This window comes from Halichoerus grypus, chromosome 5 (assembly GCF_964656455.1).
Source record: "Halichoerus grypus chromosome 5, mHalGry1.hap1.1, whole genome shotgun sequence".
Lineage (NCBI taxonomy): Eukaryota > Metazoa > Chordata > Mammalia > Carnivora > Phocidae > Halichoerus > Halichoerus grypus.
In genome coordinates this window covers 178770730-178787788 of record NC_135716.1, presented here as the reverse complement: position 1 = coordinate 178787788, position 17059 = coordinate 178770730, and the positions used below count along the sequence as shown (strand labels likewise).

Sequence of the window (17059 nt, the reverse complement as noted above, 5' to 3'; positions counted from 1 at the left end):
CCCCCCCCCCCCCCCACCTCACTTTGTTTTCTCTTTCTCTAGTTTCAGAGCATCTCCTTACGGAAGATCCAGTTTAACTTCCCCTATTTCCGAAGTGACAGGTATGGAAACCCAACCCAGTTCGTTTGCTACCACTCAGACCCCACTCCCGTCACCGTAGCTGGCTCCCGGGCTGCCTTGCTGGGCGGGCTGTGGGTGGAACCCACCTGTCAGAGTGGAGGGGGGTAGGAATCTTCTGAAAATAAGTATGAGGGCCAGGCTGGCTTCGTGGCTTCTATTTTGTCAAGACATAAGGCTTAGAACCGTCTCAGGCAATGAAGAAGACAGTCCAGTATTGAAAACACGACCAGGGAAGTCCACAGGCGTATTATCAAGAATGTGTTTTATATTCCAAAATGATGTACTTGGTCCGCCGCCTTTCTGGGTTGGAAGGTGCTCTTCTGGGTACTTTTTCGCCCTGTGGGATTTGTGCGTGTTACTGATGTGTGCACCCTGCTCGGCCTTTGGAATCGGGGGCCAGATTCAGAGTCATCTGCCTTCTCCTGCTGGGGTTCCTGCGGGTCACTGTCACCTGCTCCTGACACTTTCACCGCCGCTGTGGCTTTCTGGGAGAAAGATCTGGTGAGAGTGGGGCTCAGCAGGGACTGACAGAAGTCTGGGCTCTGCCTCCTCAGCTGGTGGCTAAGACCCCACATGCAGAGCAGACTGATGTCAGGGAGCTCCTCCGACTAAGGAGAGTGTCTGGCTCTTAGGGAAACCGTATTTGCCGGGGAGTCTGCCTCACCAGACACCTGCCCTTCGTAAGCCCTGACTGTTCGTGGGTCACAAGACATGATGTTGGTGGACAAGGAAGTGAACACCTGCCTTTTGCGGCCTGAGGACTCTTTTTTGGGTGAATCACCTCTCTGTTCTTCCCGCAGAGACAAGCGGGACTTTGTATCAGCAGGGGCGGCTGCTGGAGTTGCTGCAGCTTTTGGGGCCCCCATCGGGGGCACCCTCTTCAGTCTGGAAGAGGGCTCGTCCTTCTGGAACCAGGGGCTCACGTGGAAAGTGGTAAGGAGGACTTTTAGTGAAAGCACCTCCTAAACTTAGCCACCCCCTCTCCCCAAAACTAAACTGGACATTTCTGACTCGGTACAGTCACCTGTCATTTTGATGAGACCAGGAGGGTTGACTTTATTAGAAATTCCTTTGCTCTGGACCCATAACCTCCAAACCATGGACATTTCTGTACGTTTCATATCAAGGCCCCCCCATCCGCACATCAAACTGCCATTGTCCTCCCTTGATGAACCATCTGGCCTAAAAACGGGAGACCGGCTAGGGTCAGAGGCAGGCCGTGGCGGAGGCTGGACTTGAACCCTACCTGGCCTCCTCCCTCAGACTAGCATGTTCCTCGTCTTGTAGTTACCGTTCCTTTTTGGGCACATGATCTAGTCCACAACAGGCTCTAAATAAAGAGGCTCTCACAGTAGGCCATTGAATACACACTTCTCACAGCCCGATTCACAGTTTTCGCACCCGAGGAGTGCTCACTGCAGTGGCTACCAGGTCTCTGTGTCCAGACCTGGACGTGCGGGTTTTTTCGGGGGGGGGGGCGGCAGTGGGTTTTCTGAGGCCGCACCCAGAAGGTAGGACTTGTCACTCCTGAGTGTTCTCCTGTTTGTCCCGTCTCCTAGCTCTTCTGTTCCATGTCTGCCACCTTCACCCTCAACTTCTTTCGTTCTGGGATTCAGTTTGGAAGTTGGGGTTCCTTCCAGTTGCCCGGATTGTTGAACTTCGGCGAGTTTAAGGTATGTTTTGTCCTTTCTTCCATCATTTTTTGGGGGTTCTGGTTTTTTGTTTGTTTTTACTTGACCCATGAAAATTGTTTTTAAAGTACCAGAGAGCAGTGGTCAGAAGGGTAGGCAGAGCTTCTAATGGGGTCTTTCTGCCCCGTGAGTCTCCTGTGCATGCTCAGTGCTCGGTGCGGGCAGGCTTCCAGCTCTGCTTTGGCTCTCGTAGATGGAAAGCAGATTCGCCTCTTATTTCTGTCTTCTCTGCTTCTGTCCCTTCCTGCTCTCATGGGCACTCTGGTTTTTCTTTCTCCCTCCCTTGCCCCTTCTCTCAGTGCTCTGACTCTGATAAAAAATGTCACCTCTGGACAGCTATGGATTTGGGTTTCTTCGTCGTGATGGGGGTCATTGGGGGCCTCCTGGGAGCCACATTCAACTGTCTGAACAAGAGGCTTGCAAAGTACCGTATGCGAAACGTGCACCCGAAACCTAAGCTCGTCAGGTACCTGCTTGCCTCCCGCAGCCTGCCGTGGCTCCCTGAGCTTCGTGTGGACCAGGCCGTCTCTCCCGAGGAAGGCGCTCATGGGAACGGACTCCACTTCTCCCGCCAGCTTTGATTTCGTGTCTGAGACTAAAAATGGAGACAGGGTCGTGGATCTCCTCTATTTGTCAGACGGGCCAAAAGCCTGAGTCTGAGCTTAATTTACATCAGAGGTGCTGGTTGCCTTCCAGCCACAAAGTCAGAAGGGTCGATGAGACTCTTGACCTAAAATGGAAGGCCATTTTGTTCCTCAGAGAGAGGTGCTGTGGTAATGTAGCAGCCCACGTTCCTGGCTACCCACTGTTGACGAACGAGTTGCTAGAATAGAGCAAGTCGCTGACAAGCTCTGCACGTGTCCTGACTGACTCGGGGCTGCTGGTTGCATGCTCTTTGGGGCAGTGAGGGTTAGAGCAGACAGGGTTGTGTTTTTTAGTTCCCGAGGCTGGGGTGTCTTTTTTTATCTTGTAGTAACCGCTGTGCTTTGCTTCCTAGAGTCTTAGAGAGCCTCTTGGTGTCTGTGGTAAGCACCGTGGTGGTGTTTATGGCCTCGATGGTATTAGGAGAATGCCGACAGATGTCTGCTTCGGGTCAAATCGGTAATGACTCATCCCAGCTCCAGGTAACCCTGTGCACCTGCTGCCTGTGTCCTACACCCCCAAAGAGGAGGAATCCAGAAATGTGTGACTTGCCTCTGCTGAGAGTTAATAGGTGTGTTTGTTTGTTGCTCCACACCTTTATCAGATTGCTAAGAGCTAGAGGAATCCGTAGGAGCCTTTTCCCGGAAAAGAGAGTGTGCATGCTCTTTTCCACTTTTGTGAAGAGTCACGGCCATCATAGAGGGGAGCTTCTCTCTCTTTTTGTTGAACAAAATTAACTGGAGACAAGCTCAGGAAGCCAACCGTTGCTTGTTCGATGAGCCCCAGTTTACTCTTCTACCTCTTCAACCCTGAAAGGTGCCCACCAGCCTCACCCTCACGATTATGAGCATCACCCTTAAGACTGGGAGAAAGGAGTGTCTGCCTCAGGGTGATCTGCGATCTGGCTCTTTTGGCATTTCCTGGTTCTTTCTTCCTGGGTTTAGGTCATTTACTGCCTTATGTTCTTTTTCTGTTTCTCCTTCTTGCTTCTTAGGAGTGTGTAGTATTTTCTAGAACTTTTCCCTGAAAGAGCAGGGTCAGTGAGGGAGGCATTGGAGCTTACTCTGCCCTGCAATTTTTTGGTCCAAGCCAGTGGGTCTGAGAGCTGCATGTGGTCAGCCAGATGCATGGTTCTGGCCTCTAGGGTAGAGGCTCGGGAGTGTTCCCTAAGTATCCGACCTTCTTTTTTTTTTTTTTTAAGATTTTATTCATTTGACAGAGAGAGAGACAGCGAGATAGGGAACACAAGTAGGGGGGGAGTGGGAGAGGGAAAAGGAGGCTTCCCGCCGAGCAGGGAGCCCGATCCCAGGACCCTGGGATCATGACCTGAGCCGAAGGCAGACGCTTAACGACTGAGCCACCCAGGCACCCCAGTACCCTACCTTCTTGCTGCTCCTGAGTAGCTGCTCACATCCCTCAGGGTTGTTGGGAGCTTTGTCTTGGATGGCTGCCCCTTTGGCATCCCCAGCAACGTCCATGAACAGCAGCATGGGTTAGATCAGGGCTTGGCAAACTGCGGCCTGTGGGCCGGATTTGGCCTTTGGCATCTACTTGTTTTTGTGTGGCCCCCGAGCTAAAAATGGTTTTCACCTTTTTAAAGAGTGTTTAAGAAAAAAAAAGAAGAAGAAGAAGAAGAAGAATGTGCAACAGAGACTCTGTGTGGCCTACAAAGTCTAAAATACTTACTATGTGGTTCTTTATATCCACCAACCCCTGTTACTCGTTAGTCCCGAGGCTACCTCCTTACCAGACCAGTATTTTCCAAACACGTCCTGTGGAACACTGATACATATGATTCACAAACAAATGGAAAAGAATCCTGTGGTCTAACGGGTTAGCCAGAATTAAATGAGTTGCTCTAAGACAGGACTGCGTAGGACATCTACAATTCCGTCAGTGTCATGGGTGTTTGGACGTTTATTGTGTGCTAGCTATTCCAGTAAGCACCGCACGGACATGACTTCATTTAGTCCTTGCCCCCGCCATGTTGGCTGGTATCATTATCCCCATTTTACAGGGGAGAAAACGGAGACAAAGTGAGGTCTTTTTTTTTTTTTTTTAAGATTTTATTTATTTATTTGAGAGAGAGAGAAAGTGAGAGAGCAGCAGAGGGAGAGGGAGAAGCAGGCTCCCCCTCCCCCCGTAGGGAGCCTGACGATGCAGGGCTTGATCCCAGGACCCCAAGATTGTGACCTGAGCTGAAGGCAAACACATAACCCACTAAGCTACCCAGGCGCCCCACGAAGTGAGGTCTTGACCACGATCTCTCAGTGGTATACACCATGAGCTCGGCATTACTCATTTCACAGGTGAGGCTTCCAGGATGAGCTGCCGCTCCCACAGTCGCTGGAGCGGGGCAGAGTCAGAGGCCAGTCTGTCTGATGCAGGAGCCTCTGCTCTGCCCTCAGCTGGTTCTCTGATCTCCAGCAAGGCTGCGATGCATCTCAGCACATTCGACTGCAGGACTCTTTCCAGGGAGGCCTCAGGACCAGGGTTCCTCCCGACATAGTTTGGGAAACACTGCATGCGTGGATCGTTTCGTGGTCGCCTCGTTCCTGAGCCACACACATTTCTCGTTGGGCAGCCCCTCCCTGCCAGGTTCCGCCAGGAGGGGGCACTGCCCCGCTTCCCGTGGCGGTCCTCCTCCGCACTTCACAGTGCGTGGGGCTCTCGGGCCAGGCTTCCAGCAGTATCACTTACAACGTGAGCACCACGAGAGGAAGCAGAGCCGGATCCACGGTGAATTTCATTGTTGTAACTCAAGAGCCCTCGTCCCGATTCTTTCATTCTCGAAGCGTAAGGAATACAGTATCACGGTTGGCTGCTCTTGGCTAGAGATCGATTTTTTGCCACCTGTTTCATTTCCGGGTAAAGCTTACAAGCCAGACTTTCTCGACCCCACTGGAGACCTCCCGCTCCAAGACTTTGAGCGCCCTGATCAGGTATAATGACTTCGTAATGACCTCGTACTGACTCTCTAATTCTTGTGTCTTAGGTCACATCAGAAGATGTCAACTCAAGTACCAAGACCTTTTTTTGTCCCAACGAGACCTACAACGACATGGCCACACTCTTCTTCAATCCCCAGGAGTCTGCCATCCTTCAGCTTTTCCACCAGGATAGTGAGTATCTGTGAGCCTGCCCGTTCTTAGGTGATTGATTTTTTTTTTCCTGTAGGGAACATGATGATTCCTCTGCCCCTGCTGTTGGCCCACAGACACAGCCAGGCTTACCCTCAATTCTGAGCAAAATAGGAGTTTTCCTTTGTACTAGCAACCCAGACAAGGCTGGAGTCTCTGCCTCCAGTGTTGGAGGTGAACTGGTTGGGGTGTGGAAGGACCTGGAAGGGGCCAGAGCAGCCCGGCGGGCCTTGGTGGCGTCTGGTCATGGGACTCAGGTGGGTTCTTGCCTCGCAGGTACCTTTAGCCCCATCACTCTGGCCTTGTTCTTCGCCCTCTATTTCCTGCTTGCATGTTGGACCTATGGCATTTCAGTTCCAAGTGGCCTTTTTGTGCCTTCCCTGCTGTGTGGAGCTGCTTTTGGACGTTTAGTTGCCAATGTCCTTAAAAGGTAAGTGTGCGCGTGTGAGTGTGCCCGGGTGTGCCTGGGCACAAGTGTGCGAACCTTGTGATTCCAAGCCATAGTCTCCGCTTCTTTCTTGCCCAGCTACATCGGCCTGGGCCACATCTACTCGGGGACCTTTGCCCTAATCGGTGCCGCAGCTTTCCTGGGCGGTGTCGTCCGCATGACCATCAGTCTCACGGTCATCCTCATTGAGTCTACCAACGAGATTACTTACGGGCTCCCCATTATGATCACTCTGATGGTGAGTGCTCCCCTTCCAGGCCTGTCCGAGGTGCAGGGCCAAGTTCACCCCCCCCAGCAGCCTTTTTTCAAGTCTTTGTTTTGTGTCTCAGGTGGCCAAATGGACAGGGGACTTTTTCAACAAGGGCATTTATGATATCCACGTGGGCTTGCGAGGTGTGCCGCTCCTGGAATGGGAGACGGAGGCAGAAATGGACAAGTGAGACCATCACTTCCATCTGTTCTAGTTTCAGAGTTTATGACCTCGGGCCCGGAGGGTGTGTGCATCAGAGTGGGAAGTGGTGATTAAGATTCTGGGGTGGGAGTCCAGTGAACCGGTAGATAACTCCCGGAAACAGCTGGGTGTGTCTGGGAGCTGGGGGGTGGAGGCCGGCGGCTGCTGCGTGGTTTGATGTAGCTCCTGTGGCCTTCTGGTTGGACCTGACAGGAGGTCTCGATCAGGTCTGTGTTAGGACTGCACGTTTCCGCTAAGGGTCTGCTAAGCCCCGTGAGTGAGGACCAGCCTGCCTCACACATGGCCCGTGAAGTGTCATGCCATCAGCAGGGATTATTCTAGGCATAATCGCTGATTTATCCATCAGCCTGCAAATGGTTTGGGCCTTCTGTGTCCAGGGACCCCACAAGGCCTTTATGGTCCAACAGAGGGATCAGCAAACTTCTGTAAAGGGGCGGATAGTTAATATTTGCAGCTTTGCCGGCCATGTGGTCTCCGTTACAACTAGCTATAGATATTATGTAAATGAGCGGGAGAGGCCATATTTGGCCTGGCACCTGCAGTTGCCACCTGGTTTAAAGGAACAGCCCATACTTTTTTTTTTTTTTTTTTTTTTTAATTCTAGTAGTACCATTAACAATTCAGTGATGATATGAGGAATGTGCCATGGAGGGCTGAGGAGGGGATGGCTATTCACCTGGGCAAGTAGGTGGGGTTTGTGGTAAGGGGACATCTTGTATTGAGCTGAGGAAAGGCCCACCAGTTTGGCAGAGCAGGGAAGGGCGTTCCAGGCATGGGGAAGGGCATTTGCACAAGGATAGAAGTACAGACGAACGTGTGTGTTCAAAGAAACGCTAGAGCTGGCTCAGAGGAGGGAGCCCGGCGGTCCGTGCCGTGCAGCAGATCCAGGGCTCACTCCTGGGATACTGCGGGCTCTCTTGTGAGGCAGGACCACTTTCCTCCCTCCCCCAGACTGAGAGCCAGTGACATCATGGAGCCCAACCTGACCTACGTCTACCCGCACACCCGCATCCAGTCTCTGGTCAGCATCCTGCGCACCACGGTCCACCACGCCTTCCCGGTGGTCACGGAGAACCGGGGCAACGAGAAGGAGTTCATGAAGGGCAACCAGCTCATCAGTAACAACATCAAATTCAAGGTACAGCAGCCCGAGAGCAATGGTGGGCGAGAAATAAGCAGTTCCTTGACGCACACGCTGATCTGGCACCTGCCACACCCCATAGATGGGGGCGCTGGTTGGCTCTCAGGGAGAATCCACCTCTTCATTATGTGCGGCAGCAAGTGTAGACGTGATAGCGAGTGTGGATGTCATTAGGCCGTCAGGACATGTGTCCGTTGTCACCCCAGCAAGCGTGCAGATGGATTTTTTGTTTTAATCGGCATTATTTATGGTGTGTAAGTGGTATCAGGAGGTTTCTAGAGTTGCCTGTGACAGAAGTGGACTTCGGCCTACCTAAGAAAAAGAAATCGGCTGGAAGCTGCAGGACCGACAGGGGAGCTGGAGGACCAGAGGCCTCCCGCCGGGCGTGCAGGCGGCTCGCAGACACCCTGGAGGGTGTGGGGAGGACGGGCACCAGCCCTTGCTCCTGAGTCGAAATCCAGGCAGAGGGAGAGGCCCTCACTCAGGCCATAAGCCCCCTGGCTCTGGGGGCCGGGGCACGTCCATTGTCAGTCCCACCACGACATGCCGTAGGAGAGGGGTTCATCCTGGAGAGTTAAAGTGCTGTTCCCAAACCAAAGGAGTAGGGAAGTTGGGCTGGCAGAAACCGTGGGTTCCAGAGGCTCAGAGAGACTCCCTTCAACCCCAAGCCCCTGAGCCACTCCGAAGATGCCTTGCACTTCCTGTGTCAGCACGTGCTTGTCGCCACTGTCACCCGAATCTTTAAGCTGAGTAGCTGCCGTGGTGGTGCGCCCGGGCCAGCAACCCATGGCCTGCCCAGTAGAAACCTCTGTCCCCATCACCCCTCCCCACGCACAGAAATCCAGCATCCTGACCCGGGCTGGCGAGCAACGCCGACGGAGCCAGTCCATGAAGTCGTACCCGTCGAGTGAGCTGCGAAACGTGTGTGATGAGCACCTCCCCTCCGAGGAGCCGGCCGAGAAGGAGGACCTCCTGCAGCAGATGCTGGAGCGAAGGTGAGAGCATAGCCCCCCGCCGCGCGCACCCCTGCCCGCAGGGGCTCACGAAGGGGCTCACGAAGGGCCAGCGCGCTGCTCGGAGGCAGCTCCCGAGCTTCTGGGGGATTTGGGGAGTTGGTTGGGGCCGTGGGGGGGAAGCAAGATGCAATCCTGCTGAGGGTATGCTAGGCAGCATCTGGTTTTTATGTAACAGATACACTCCCTACCCCAACCTATACCCTGACCAGTCCCCGAGCGAAGACTGGACCATGGAGGAGCGCTTCCGCCCTCTGACCTTCCACGGCCTGATCCTGCGGTCACAGCTCGTCACCCTGCTCGTCCGAGGAGTTTGTTACTCGGAAAGTCAATCAGTGAGTCTCTGCTCTGCACCGGGATTCGGGAAGGCACGAGGGTGCTAGGAGCACAGTCCCTGTGCCTCGGGGCGGACGGGAGCTAGGACGTGGGGAGCCCGTGTGCCAGCGGGCGGCTGTCCTGCAGTGTGTGTAGCCCCACGGCTCCCTCTGCTGCTCTCAGCGCCTCTCGGGGCACTACGGTGGGGGGACGCCCCAGTCACCCTCTGCTCAGTCTGTGCACTGCCTCCTAAGTGTTCTCAGCCTGGAGACTTTTTTTTTTCTTTCTCTTTTTCTTTTTTTTTTTTAAGATTTTATTTGCGAGCGAGCACACACGTGCGCAAGCACAGCAAGGGAGGAGCAGAGGGAGAGAGGGAGAAGCAGACTCCCCCGAGTCTGAGCAGGGAGCCTGATTCGGGGCTCCATCCCAGGACCCCGGGATCATGACCTGAGCCCAAGGCAGACGCTTAACTGACTGAGCCACCCAGGCGTCCCAAGCCTGTAGACTTTTAATATAGTTCTACACTTTCTGGTATAAGTGAACTTTTTTACATGCTTTTTTTTTTTAAATGTTCTTCCTATTAATTCCCTTGTAATTTTTTTTCCTTTCATTTGGTTTTTGTAGAGATAAGCAGGGGTGGGTGGGGTGTGTTGTTCAAAGTGGTCCCTATAGTGACCTGAAGACCCACTCGTCCCCACACACTTCACCCCCTTTAGAGGGAACCTGAAAAGGTTGCCCAAAGGCCTACTTTCCAAACGGACTCTCCTGGTTCAGCTCTTGGACGCGGAGGCCAGCCCTGCAGTCACTCATGGTCTTGCTGGCCTGTGGAAGAGCAGCTAGCATGGGGCGGGACAGGAAGGCCACAGGGGGAGGGGCTGGGGCTTGGAGGTGTGGTCGGTGGTGTGTGGGGCACAGGAGGGGTGATGTGGGCTAGGTTGCAGAGGCCTCGCCTTAAGGCAGAAAGTAGCTGGAGCTGAGCTGACCAAGTGCTGGAAGCTGGGTGCCGCTGAGCAGGCGGCTGGGGCGGGGGCGGGGGGGCAGTGTGTGGAGAGAGGAGTTACGGGCGAGCCATCAGGACAGAGCAGCGACCAGCACTGTGGCCACTGTGCCCAGCCTGAGAGCCATGGTGGCGGCCTAGGTGCCCCGTGAGGGCCGAGGGGAAATCCAGAAGATTTGTTACCGTCCCTCGGGATGCAGGGATGGTAACAAAGCTGCCGTGTCCAATTAATTGCCACAAACCGGGTGGCTGCAAACAACAGAAATCTCTTTTCACAATTCTCAAGGTCAGAGTACGAAGTCCACATGTCAGCAGGGCCTCGCTCTCTCGGGAGGATCGCTCCTTGCCTTCCTCGTTTGGGGGGGCTACCAGCCATCCCTGGCACTCCCTGACCGTAGACAGGTCCCTCCAGCCTCTGCCTCCGTTGTCACATGGCCTTCTCCCTCTGTGTCCTCCCCTCTTCTTAGAAGGACACAGTCATTGGACTGACGGCCCACCTTAGTGCAGTCTGACGTCATCTGAACTTGCTTACGTCTCCAGAGACCCTGTTTCCCACATGGCCGCATGCACAGGTGCAGGGGCTAGGACTCAGACACGTCTTTTGAGGAACACACGTCAACCTGAGACCTATTAGCTCTTCTCCCATTTAGACTCCGGGACAAGCCATGTCCATTTTACAGACGAGGAGAAGCAGGATCAAAGAGATTAGGAGACTCGCCGAGGGGGGCACAGCGAGGCCTGGCTGGGAACTGGCGTCAGACGACAGGGGTCTCACGACAGAGCCCCCAGTTCTGCACTGCCTCACGCTGGGTGGGGCCGTAGCCAGCGGTGTGGACGTGGAGGGGGAGGGGCTCTCCGTGTGCCCCTGCTGCTTGCCGTGCTGGGTGCAAGGACCTGTCTCGCTTGGGATTGCAGAGCGCCAGCCAGCCACGCCTTTCCTACGCTGAGATGGCTGAGGATTACCCGCGGTACCCCGACATCCACGACCTGGACCTGACACTGCTAAACCCGCGCATGATTGTGGTGAGCAGGGCTGTCCCTTTGGGGCAGGGCCCCTGGAGAGGAGCCGGCCGCTGCTCGTCCGTGCGTTCGCGCCTCATCCCGGGTAGGGCGCAGGTGGCCAGAGGTGACTTGTGTTCTCTTCTCTGCAGGATGTCACCCCGTACATGAACCCTGCGCCCTTTACTGTTTCACCTAACACCCACGTCTCCCAAGTCTTCAACCTGTTCAGAACGATGGGCCTGCGGCACCTGCCCGTGGTGAACGCCGTGGGAGAGGTGAGTCTGACTTCCCACTGTGCCCGCAGCCACGCCTGCCTTCCAGAAAGGACCCTGCCCCTGCTGCGTGTGAGTCAGGGCTTCCCAACCAGCAGGGTTTCTCGGACCAAAAGCTTTTCTGCCCCCTCTGCCTCCTGTGTGTTTCTGACGTACACTCTCCACTCGGCCGGCAGGTGTCGCCAGGGTCACAGCTGCTGCGGAAGAGCGTAGGGCAGGCGTCCCCAGTGTTCCTCTCCTTCACCCTCCATCAGGCCTGCGCCTCCTGGAGGCGGGGTCCGCTCCCCACCCACGCTGGGCATTTATGACGTTAAATGAGAGAATTTCAAGCAAAATGCTTAGAGAGTTTTAAAAGATCCAACTACGTACAACTAGTAATCAGTGCTGCAGACTTTCCTGGTTTTCTTTTTTCTTAGAACTCCATTGTTTTTCTCATTACACAGTTATCGTGTGGTTGTTTAAAAAAAAAAAGAAAAGAAAATATAGAGAAGCAGAATACAAACAAAAAATAAATACCAGCCCCTAGCTCCTTTGTCTTTTTTCCTCTGCATCTACAAGTGGAGATTTTACGTGTCCCGTCTTTTTTTTTTTTTAAGATTTTATTTACCTGACAGACACAGCGAGAGAGGGAACACAAGCAGGGGGAGTGGGAGAGGGAGAAGCAGGCTTCCTGTGGAGCAGGGAGCCCGATGCGGGGCTCGATCCCAGGACCCCGGGATCATGACCTGAGCCGAAGGCAGATGCCCAGCGACTGAGCCCCCGAGGCACCCTGTCACGTGTCCAGTCTTAATGAGGGCGTTGTCACCACCTGTACTAACACCCTCGTGGTGTGTGTGACCTGTAGGAGATGCCTTTCTGTGGCAGGAAACGTTCGCTTACGGTATTTTAACGGGCTCGACGGCATCCCACGGGCCGGCTGTCCACTGACTTACCCAGCCGTCCTCTGTAGGGGGACATGTAACTAAACATCACTGCTGTGATCATCCTCTTGAGGCTTTTGCTGTTTGTTACCAAGTCGCCCTCCAGGAAGTGAAACCTCTCGAGACAGGGACCTCCGGCAGAACGCTGGCCCGGCCCGGCCTGCTCTTCTGTGGGCGTAGTTACAGTGGGTCCGGCTGTGTCCTGAAGCACAAGCACGGGAGGTTCGAATACAGTTTCTGGTGCTCAGCACCCGCGTCACTAAGACATGAGCGGCGGCGGCTGCAACAGTTGTGAAGACCTCTGATTTCCACGGCGTCCCTCCCTTCCGACCCCATCTGCCTGGAGATGGCATCAGGTCCCGCACATTAAGGGTTCAGCCCCACAAGACAGCCCCCCCCCGCCTCTTCGGATGCCAATCAAAAGTCCAGGTTGTCACCTGGGCTTCTGGCCAGGTGCCTGTAAATTGGAGGTTCCCATGATCTGCTTCTGGAACTCAGGAAAACAGTTTACTTACCAGCTGATCGGTGTACCCTGAAAGGATGTGACCCCGGAACGGCCAGATGGAAGAGATGCAGGGGCAGGTGTGTGCGAAGGGGTGCCAGGCTTCCACACCTTCTCTGGCACACTGCCCTCCTGGCACCTTCCGTGTTCACCAGTGTGGAGGCTCCCCACACCCCACAGTTCAGGAACTTTGTTGATGGCTTCATTGTGTACGTCTGCGGGATTGATCACATCATGGCCATGGGTGATTGATTCAACCTCCGGCCCTTCCCCGCCCACAGATGGGGGTTGGGGCTGGAAGAGCCAGTCCTCTAGCCACATGGTTGGTTGCCCTGGCAACTAGCTTCCATTCTTAGGGACTTTCTAAAAGTTTATCATTCACATAAACTCAGGTATAGTTGAAAGGGGCTCATTATGAATGGTAAAGGACACCGTTCTTACTCGTCACTTAATTCCCAGAGTTTTTAGAGCTTGTGCAGGAATTAGGATGAAGACCAAACACGTATTTCCTGTTATAAGTCGCTGTATCACAAGGACTCAGGTAGTGCCGAGAGATGGTATTTATGAGCCGCAGTGGGGTCGCGGGGTCTCGGCTGCTCGGGAACCGGCATTGGGCTGCGTCTCTTGCGTGCATGCTTGAAGCAAGCGGCGGGTGATGGGAACTGAGAAGGCTAGTGAGCGTGTGCCCTGTTGAAAAAGACATTCAAATTCAGAGTTTAGCTGGCCTGACTAAAATTTCTCTTGGAGCTGAATTTGTCCCATTGGCCTCCAGGTGACGAGCCCTAGTTACCTGTTGATCTCCTTGTCATCTGGAGAGTGGGTAGCCTTGAAGTGCGCAGCGTGGCCAGCTTGATACGTCTGTCCCAGCGCTCTGTGGGACGGGCCTCTGTCGCCTCTGCTTACGGTGCCTCTCAGGGCCAGCCCTGTCCGCTCCCGGTCCTGCCCCAGCGGGTTTGCTCTGCAGGTGACGGCGGTCTTTTTCTCCTTGTCCTAGATCGTTGGGATCATCACTCGACACAACCTGACCTACGAGTTCCTGCAGGCCCGGCTGCGGCAGCACTACCAGACCATCTGACGGCCCAGCGCGGCCCCGCTGCCGCACGCCAGCCTGCCCTGTCCCGGAGCTGCCCAGGGAGGCGGCTCGCTCGTGCTCCGTCACCACGGCCGGCTGGGGCTGTTCCAGGACACGGAAGATTCCCACTCACCCACTCGCTCAGAAGCCTCCAGTCATCGAACACTTCGCCGGTCAGCCGTCCTGGGGATGGTGTTGAACTGCGAGAGCCTGGGCCTGTCTGACTTTCTCAGCAAGTATCTTCCTGTTTCCTGCTCCCCGCTCTCCTGCCGTCCAGCATGGGCCCCGGCCCCAGGCCCCTCCACCCCACGCGTGCCAGGACCAGAGGGGGCGTCAGGCCTCGGCCACCGGGGAGTGACGCCCAGAGCAGTTTTCCTGCCCCCTCCTGCTGCTCTCCTACGGAACCCAACTGTTGCCTTCAGCGGTAACAGGAGGGGCTTTGGCCAAGGCAGGTGCTGGGGCTAAGGCCAGCTGCAAAATGCAGCGAATTACCAAATTTAGGGACTGAGCCCCTGAGCTCACCCATGTTTCAGGGGGGCCCTCCTGCGTCGGGACTCTGGACAGGCGCACCGGTTCATTTGGAGGGAAACACGGCTTCCTGGGGGAGCTGCTGCTCTGGGCTTGCCCCCGTGGTCACAGCCTCCTCAGAAGCACCACCCTCCAGAAGCACAAGTCCCACGGACCGTCCCTGAAGGAGAAGCCTGACGAGACGCTCCGACTTACAGCCACCCTAGTCTTTAGCATTTCGGCTTCTCTCCTGGTGACTTGTGTTTTCCATGGTCCGTCCCTCGTTCCTCCCCTCTGCACTGAGTTACTGACTTCCCGTGAGTTCTTACACGTGTCTTCCTGGTGAGGCAGCCACAGCCCAGGTGTCCCCCCCCCCCCACCATTAGCTAAAAGCAGGGCACCCCGTGATAAAACTGCTCGACCCAACTCTGGGGAATGGTACAGTTACCTCTGAGATGGATAGAAGCCAGTCCTGGGCCAGTGAACACTCCAGGCACGGGATGTGGCCAAGAAGCCAGGGTTAGGACAGCGCAGATGGGTTATTCCAGGAGGAGGGCGTGTCCCCGTCACACGCCTGTCTCACCCCCCTGCTGCTGCTAGCCATCCCCAGCCCACTGAGGGGCCCAGACATGGAAACTGTGCTGCCAGGGGGCTGGGTTGGGAGGGACACCCACCAGCACGTGCCCCAAGGCCCGAGCATGAACCCCGGGAAGGAAGCCTCTCTGTCTCTCCAGGCTGGGGGGCCCTCTCTGACCAGGCCCCCAAAGTGAACACTTGGTGTTGGGTATTTTGCACTTACTTTCCTCCTAACCTCTGCTCTCCCCCTACTTGCATCCACACCCTAGGCCCGTCGCTATGCAGCCCTGTGACAGATGCGCTTTGGGACTCAAGATGGCATTCATTTGCATTTAAGCTTATGTTGGGTTTTTGTGTGTGTGAACCGTGGCAGTTCCCCAAGAGCATGGCCTGCCCTCGACAACGCCGTCCTCTTACCCTCTGCCTCCGGGCTGACGTCTGTTGCCAGGACTGCCATGCAGCCTGGGGGTGGGCGCCCGTCTCGGCATGGCCGGCCCAGGTCCTGTGCTCAGCACGCTCTGCTCCCCTAAGTGAGGGGGTTGCTTCAGGATCTTTTCCACCTGACTGTGGCCCCCCACACACTCCATCCTTCCTATTTTCTTATCTCTTTGACCAAAAATACTTTGACTTCTAAATGTTTCAGCTTCCTTGGATGCATTTGACTTGTGAAATGTGGAGGGGACCCCCAATAAGTCGTTGGGGAAATCACAAGGACCAAAAAGGCAAACCCTTCTAAATGTGATTGTGTTCAGCCCGCTGCCACTTTATTTTAAGGCAGCCTTCAGAGCTTGGCCACATTATTGCTTCCTTTTATTACAAGGGACACCAGTTGCCCAAGTCAGGAGAATGTGGGGACCGCCCATCACAGAAACGGAATCCCCTCTTCCCACCCCTCAGTGAAATTGGCAGAACTAAGGTCCTACGGGGGGAGCCTCTGGCCTCCAGGGCTCTGGGGTCACCAGCTGCCTGCCTCGAGGCCGCCCTGGGCGATGGTGTTGGAATTTACCCCTTGTGCACATCCAGTCCCCAGATACTTCATTCCCACTGAATAGCCCTGAGGTGGCTGGCAGAACGCACACACCCCCTGCCCGTGAACTGACTGCACGGCGGCGAGGTCGCAGACACAGGCCTCTCTGGAAAGGCACGTTGCTTCTTGTTCTCCGCCGGTGTCTGCCCTTACCAGATAAGCCCAAAGACAACCACTGCCCCACTTGTAACAAATAACTGGAAGCCTCACTCTGATAGTTAGAAACCCACGTTGTCCACATCCCACCTGTTACCAGCCCCGTCGCCCCCTGGTGGTAGGGTACGTGCGTGCGCGTGCTTGCGTACCACACACACGCACACAAGCCAGAGGGGGCTCTGGGGGGCTAGAGACGGTTTGCTGTGTGCCTGCCGGCTCCCGCTTGGTGTTTCACGTTCCCCAGCCGAGGAGCCTGGGAGGTAGGGAGCCAGAGTCCCTCCCGGCCGTGGGACCTTGGCAGTCGGGAAGGATTTGCTCATGACCTTGTTTAACGAACGGTTCCTGGCTGGGATGGACGCTTGCTCGCTTGACCCAACCAACTATATGACGTTTCTGATGCAAAATTGTGTAGTGACACGACCGTCGGAAAGAAAGAAACCTCTGGAAAGGCCAGAAGCGCCGTCCCGGGCCCTGTAGCGTCGATGTGCAGTATTACCCCACGGCTCCTGAGCGTGGCAGGCTTCTTTCTGTTCAAACTGTTGGTTTAGATAGTAATACTAGCTACTTCTGTTGTGTACATATGTTGTATTTTTTTTAATTTGCAAAATTCTATTTTTATTTGAACTTTTGGAACTTGGAAGTTCTCATTGTAACCGTAACATGTCAGAATAAAGTGTCTTCATCTGTCTCCACAGTGCTTGCTGTACTGGGGTACGTGGTTTTCATTTTACTCTCGCTTTCTACTATGTAAAATTCGCAGAGCCAGAGAGTAGATTTACAGTCTCAGAGGTCTCCTTCCAAATCTTTGACTTCATTCCCAGGGGAATGCTACCGACTTAGTCCTTAGTAAAAATCACGAAGTTCCCGGTTTTCTGTCTCTCCTTTCAAATCAACGCCATGTGATCTTGTTTACGGATGTTTTTCTCCTGTAAAAACCTACCTATTCCCTCAGCTGCCGCTACCCCTAGCAGGAGACGGAGGACCCGTGTGTGTTCTGACAGCGCTGTGTTTAGGCATCTGCCCCACTAACGGGTTCCCTGATATCC

The 17059-nt window shown here is 54.8% G+C and overlaps 1 protein-coding gene across 4 annotated transcripts in view; it reads left to right on the top strand.

Annotated features, from left to right (window-relative positions):
• CLCN6 (chloride voltage-gated channel 6) overlaps positions 1-16710 on the top strand; it is a 30334-nt gene extending 13624 nt beyond the window's left edge. For 2 of the 4 annotated variants that reach the window (XM_078073791.1, XM_036069509.2), the window contains 15 exons: positions 43-101; positions 921-1053; positions 1680-1793; positions 2111-2277; positions 2809-2935; positions 5449-5575; positions 5870-6023; positions 6120-6279; positions 6371-6477; positions 7465-7651; positions 8492-8649; positions 8846-9002; positions 10895-11002; positions 11131-11256; positions 13670-16710. In XM_078073791.1, coding sequence (XP_077929917.1) covers positions 43-101; positions 921-1053; positions 1680-1793; positions 2111-2277; positions 2809-2935; positions 5449-5575; positions 5870-6023; positions 6120-6279; positions 6371-6477; positions 7465-7651; positions 8492-8649; positions 8846-9002; positions 10895-11002; positions 11131-11256; positions 13670-13750 — 1965 coding nt within the window. In that variant the 3' untranslated portion in view covers positions 13751-16710. Of the gene's footprint in view, positions 1-42; positions 102-920; positions 1054-1679; positions 1794-2110; positions 2278-2808; positions 2936-5448; positions 5576-5869; positions 6024-6119; positions 6280-6370; positions 6478-7464; positions 7652-8491; positions 8650-8845; positions 9003-10894; positions 11003-11130; positions 11257-13669 lie in introns of those variants that run through there. The other 2 variants (XR_004910008.2, XR_004910012.2) reach the window with 2 other exon arrangements.
• The last annotated feature ends 349 nt before the right edge of the window (positions 16711-17059 follow it).